This window comes from Grammomys surdaster, unplaced genomic scaffold, assembly GCF_004785775.1.
Source record: "Grammomys surdaster isolate TR1022 unplaced genomic scaffold, NIH_TR_1.0 166, whole genome shotgun sequence".
Lineage (NCBI taxonomy): Eukaryota > Metazoa > Chordata > Mammalia > Rodentia > Muridae > Grammomys > Grammomys surdaster.
Window position 1 is genome coordinate 6,586,592 of NW_021604614.1, and position 6,000 is coordinate 6,592,591.

At 44.4% G+C, this 6,000-nt stretch overlaps 1 protein-coding gene across 1 annotated transcript in view; it reads right to left on the bottom strand.

Moving 5' to 3' along the window:
- Positions 1 to 6,000, bottom strand: part of LOC114619990 (S-adenosyl-L-methionine-dependent tRNA 4-demethylwyosine synthase) — a 75,596-nt gene that overhangs the window by 34,714 nt on the left and 34,882 nt on the right. The window contains exon 13 of the mRNA XM_028765944.1: positions 4,793 to 4,928. Coding sequence (XP_028621777.1) covers positions 4,793 to 4,928 — 136 coding nt within the window. The remainder of the gene's footprint in view (positions 1 to 4,792; positions 4,929 to 6,000) is intronic.

A 6,000-nucleotide genomic window follows, 5' to 3' on the forward strand; every position in this document is an offset into this window, starting at 1 on the left:
CCAGAGAACCAGAGTTTGGTTCCCAACACATACACAGGGCAGCTCTCAACTGCCTGCCACCCCAGCTCCAGGGAGACCGACACCCTCTTCTGCCCTCCTCAGACACCTGCGTTCATGTGGCATACATTCGCACAAAGACATACACACATAAATAATTTTTTTATTTATTTTTAATTTGACTTTCTGAAATGCAAGGGCTCAGAACTTTGCTTGTTGGTGCTTTTTTTGGTCTTGCCAACAAGAAGCCATGCCAGATAAACTACTACCTGCAAATGATCCCCTCTCCCCCTCTCTGAGCTGCCAGAAAGCAGGGCCCTCCACCGCCTTGTCTACTGTTGCCCAGGACTAGGATTATCCTTAGCAGGTATTAAGCACTCGGTAAGTACTTGTCAGGTGGAGTGGCCGTCTGTGTGGTTGGGATACTAGCATTTGTGTATGGTTGGGTATGCAGAGCCTCATTCAGCTCTGACAGGGCATCGAATGAGGCCGGAGGAGAAGCTCAGGGGCAGAATGTGTGCTCGACATGTGTGAGGCCCCGAGTTCACTGTCCGTCATCAAGAAAAACAAAAATAAACAAAAAAAAAAAAACCACACAGGGAAAAGAAAATCTACAAATGTTAGAAGGCAGCAGCCCATTTTTACCAGGAACTAATAGGACGTGACTATCATAAGAAAAATAATTTGGGTAAAAAGTGTTACACACATATACAGATACACACACACGATGATTACAGCAATATACTCACCCAAAACCCAAGTCAGTGTGTCCAAGGCCAGCCTTCACTACATGAGACCCTGACAATCAACTTGAAAAATGACATGTATCTAAAGTCTTCTGAAGAATTTCTTAAAACTAAGCTAAGATTCCTGTACATGAAATAACTCTGGCATAGATCTGTACATGTAAAACAACACTTCCAGGCCTAACATCAAAACTAAAGGTCAGCAGCGACTGCCTGGCAGAGGAAGGCAGCCTTTGTGTCAGCACCAACCAGGAAGTCTCTTGTTTGGTGATACTTGGTAATCTGGCCACACCAAATTCAACTGACTCTGGTGGTCCATCATCCATATCTGCAATGCCATTCATTTCCTTCACAGTTTACAGAAAATCAACATAAATTTTGCCCTTGCAAACATCCATTTAAAACACTGGGTTGAAAGATCTGTATGCAAAGTCAAGTCTGGGTATTAAACTCCTGCTCCACTGGAAAACCAACAACCTCTAGGCAGAGGATCTGCAGGGAGCTGCCTGGATTCGGAAGGCATCTGGAGGATATATGGATGCTAATATTCTTTATATGTATGTGAGCCAAAAGTCAAAGGAGGTGCATATAAAACTCTATTACCTTCTGGATAGACAGATCCTGAAAAATGTTTCTCATTTTTAGATAGTTGCCAAGTTGCCACTACTGTTCAAGCCCCAATCTTCTCAGGGCTGACCTCAATATACAACTAGCTTTGAGAAAAAGACGGTTTACAAACCAAAAGAGAAAAGTATTATTTCCTGAAAGTCACCCTCTGTTCTGTGTATTTATAGTCATCTGGCTCATCGAGACGTAGAAATTTCTGGAATCAATTTTGCAGTGCTACACAAACAACCATCATAAAACTTCAGCAAACTTTTAGAGACAAATAACAATTACAAAATTTGGCTAGCTTATGTTGGGGACTTGGTAGGGAGGCCGCTTTGTTTTGAGACATGCTCTCAGTAAGTAGCCTGAGTGGGGGAGGTGCGAATGGGAGAAGGTGATCTCAAAGCTGATAGGGGGTGGGTGGGGAACAACAGAGACAGTGAAGGAGACAGAGAGGTAGAGGAAAATACAAACACAGAAAAGGCTGAGCAAGATACAGTCCCAAGAACACATACCCCATGAACGAATTCCTCCGACAGGCCCCGCCTTCTGCCTCTCATAACTACCAATGCCCTCACCGAGAGGAGTCCCTCGGTTGGTTAGGGCCCTCACTGACCCAGCCAGTGCTGTAAGGCATTTTAATTCTTCCTTCTTCTCTTGAGAGTCTCTCAATCCTACCAAGCTGACACCCAAGATTACCCATCATAGGGCTAGCGATGTGGCTCAGTGCTTAAGAGCACTTGCAGAGGACCTGAGTTCAGGTCCCAGCACCCCTGTCAGGCAGATCCCAGCTTCCTTTAATTCCAGCTCCAGCAGGTCTGATGTCCTCTCCTGGTCTCTGCAGCCAACCCCATATGTGTGGTGTACACGCGCACACACACAAATATTTTTTAGAATATTACAGCCAGGCTGTGGTAGTGCACATCTTAAATCCCAGCACTTGGGAGGCAGAAGCAGGCAGATCTCTGAGTTTGAGGCTAGCCTGGTCTACAAAACAAATTCCAGTACAACTAGAGGTACAAAGAGAAACTATCTCAAATAAATAAATAAATAGATAAAATTAATGTATACCATTTCTTTATTCTTTTTTGTGGTTCTCTTTATTTGCCCCAATTTCAATATTCAGCCTATAACACTTTTATGGTCAGAGAAGGGAAGGTCAACAACTATTAAATGTTCCTTTAAGTGTGAATTGTGGGCCATGTGGAAACAGTGACTTGTTTAAATAGTAGACACAAGGTTGAAAAGACGTCTAAAGTCCATAAAATACTTCTACAAGCAGGAATACCCGAGTGTGATCCCAGAGCAAGCACACACAAGCCAGCTGTGAGGACATGTGCTTGTAGCCCTAAGGTTACAGAGGCAGAGCCAGGCTCACTGGCCAGACACCCTAAACTCGCCAGAGTCTCAGGCCACTGAGACACTGTCTCAAAACAAGGTGGATGACACCTGAGGAATGACACCTAAGGCTGAGCTCTGACCTACACACACACACGTATACCTAGGTGCACATGACCACAAACATTAACTAGCATACAATACCCCATCCATATCACAAGCATCCCCTTAACAAGGGAGTAAGGCTCCAGGATGTCAGGCCACCAAGCCATGCAGTTTTCCAAGCTAATGTTTGCTTTTGGGTTTGGAGGCTTTGGCTTTTTTTTGTTGTTGTTCTGTAGGGACAGGGTCTCACTGTGTTTCCCCGGCTGTCCTTAAATTCACAGAGAGGTCGATACCTTGGATCTAAAAGTCAGTGCGTAAGGACTGCCGAGCAAGGATGTGGTCTCAGCTTCACTCCCCGAGTACCACAGTGAAAACAAGAAAAAGAGTACAGGGCCAGCTATTTCCAAGAAGACATTCAAACTTTGTTTTACAGATTTGTTTTATTATTTATTTACATGTATGTAAATAAAGTATGACTCTGTGTGTGTGTGTGTGTGTGTGTGTGTGTGCGCACATGCGCACATGCATACAATATAGGTGCCCATATTATCTCCATATAGTTATCTCCTATAACTAGAGTTTCAGTGGTTGTGAACCTCCTGACACAGATGCCGGGAACCGAACTCACATCCTCTATAAGAACAAGTACAGGCTTTTAACCACTGAACCACCTACCCAGCCCAACACACCCAGTTGTTCTTATGCATTTCTCACATGCTGACACAGTTACCTGTGAGCTCACACTGATAGTTACTTATAAGCTTACACACACACTCACTTACATATGAGCTCACACTCAGTTACTTGTGAACTCACACTAAGTTACTTCTGAGCTCACATGCTTGATTTTAGAAATTTCTGGAAATTAACTTGATACTTAAACCTCGATTATCTGCGGACATCCCTGGCAGGCATGCTGCATGCTACGACCCAGCACACTGTGCTACGAACCCTGTGGAGATGTTCCTCTCTTAAAGGACATAAAGCCAAAGAGAAACCCGGTAAGGCATATCAGCATGAGAAATGTTCCTTGCTCCTCAAAACTCTGAACATTTTCTAAGCCAGAAAGTAACCCAAGAAAGCCAGTAAGAGGGCTTCATGTGTAAAATCACCTGACACGACAGGTAACAACACAGTGACCTCGGTCCCAGAAGCCAATGATAATGCTGAATGGCAACTATAACCCCAGCACTCCTACAACACGAGAGGTGGAGACAGGAGAATCGCCAGAAACTTGGGAGTGAGCTAGCCTGGACTACCCAATAGCAGAAGCAGTAAGAGAAATCCTTCCTCAACAAAATGGAAGGAGAAAACCTATCCCAAATGCTATCCTCACACATGGTATGTGCACATACATATGTACTCCACTCTGCCCCATCTCACTCAATAATAAAAAATACATTTTAAAAATCAGAATTTATGGCTAGGTAGTAATGGAGCAAGCCTTTGCCAGCATTCAGGAGGCAGAAGCAGGCAAATCTGAGTTCAAGGCCATCCTGGTCTACAGAGCAAGTTACAGGACAGTCAGGGCTACACAGAGAAACCCTGTCTCAAAACAAAAGAAACCCCGAAGATATGGCACAGGAGAGGGCTCATCAGTTAACAGCACCTGCTGCTCTTGCACAAAACACAGAAGTATGGCTTCCAGCACCCACATGGGGAAGTTCACAGCTGCCTGTTACCTCCAGCTCCATGCCCTCCTCTGGCCTCTGAAGAGGGGTCTCAAGTGATCTGGAGCAGTAGTTGCAGAGGACCAGGGTTAAGTTTCTACTCCCCACATAGCCAAAGTCTCCTGACCCCCTGCAGTACTAGGCATGTACACAGTACACATGCAGGCAAAACACTCACACACAGAAATCTTTTTTAAAAAATTAAAGAAAAGATTAAAAAAATAATAGATGATATAATCTTTCTGTATTTAAAGAAAAATGAAGTAATAAACAAGGTTCTGTTCATTTCTTATTTACTTATTTTTGGGATAACGTCACAATTCTTACCTTTGCAGATAAGGCTTTCAAACTGTCTAGGAACCGCTGCCAGAAATCCTTGAAGAGCGGGCGGTCGATCTTCTTCAGGCTGTCTTTGGTGCTAGCGTCCACGCTCACGTAGAGCTGAGTAACCGGTGTGAGGTTCCTGGGAATGGGAAAAGAGAGAAAACGTAAAAATGATGATGCCTACATCAGGAACTCCACCATAGGAACAGTATAGTTGAGAAGGGCTGACACAACATTCCACTTTGCCCACCTTTCCAAAGCAACTACTCTGTTCTCCTTTGGGCAGAGCTGGGACTGGAAGCCAAGGCCACGTGCAGTGAGGAACAGCACTCTGCCACTGAGCTACAGCCCAGTCCACGATGATTTTATAATGTAACACAACAAGAAGTCTCCGGTTATTCTTAAATGCCTGGACATGGCGTCTAATAAACTGAAAGCAGATGGGATTTGCTCCAAAAAAACCATTTCTAAACAGGTCTACTTCCCCTATACCCTAATAACTTTAATTTCTCACTACCTCTGGTGAGTGATAGGCTAGAAGGGAGGTTAAAGCACTTAAGAACCCTTATTAAAATCAGGGTTGGAGGGGCTGGAGAGTTGGCTCAGAGGTTAAGAGCACAGACTGCTCTTCAAGAGGTCATGAGTTCAATTCCCAGCAACCACATGGTGGCTCACAACCATCTATAATGAAATCTGGTGCCCTCTTCTGGCCTGCAGGTGTACAAACAGGCAGAACACTGTATACATAATAAATAAATAAATCTTTAAAAAAAAAAAAAAAAAAATCAGGGTTGGAGCCGGGCAATAGTGGCGCACGCCTTTAATCCCAGCACTTGGGAGGCAGAGGCAGGCAGATTTCTGAGTTCGAGGCCAGCCTGGTCTACAGAGTGAGTTCCAGGACAGCCAGGGCTACACAGAGAAACCCTGTCTCGAAAAAAAAAAAAAAAAAAATCAGGGTTGGGAAAAATTAAAAACTACAGTGTAGTGTCTGGACCAATGGGACACCTACATCTTCTGGTCACTGGAAAAAACTTCAAAGAACAGGAAACAGGACACAGCCCACATATGGTATGCAAAGAGCATAAAGCCACACCCATGCAGCAGAAGGAGGAACGGATTCATGTCTGCTTTCCCTGGGTAAAGGATGTTGGCTGAGGAGGTAGAGTGTGTGTGTGTGTGTGTGTGTGTGTGTGTGTGTGTGTGTGTGTGTG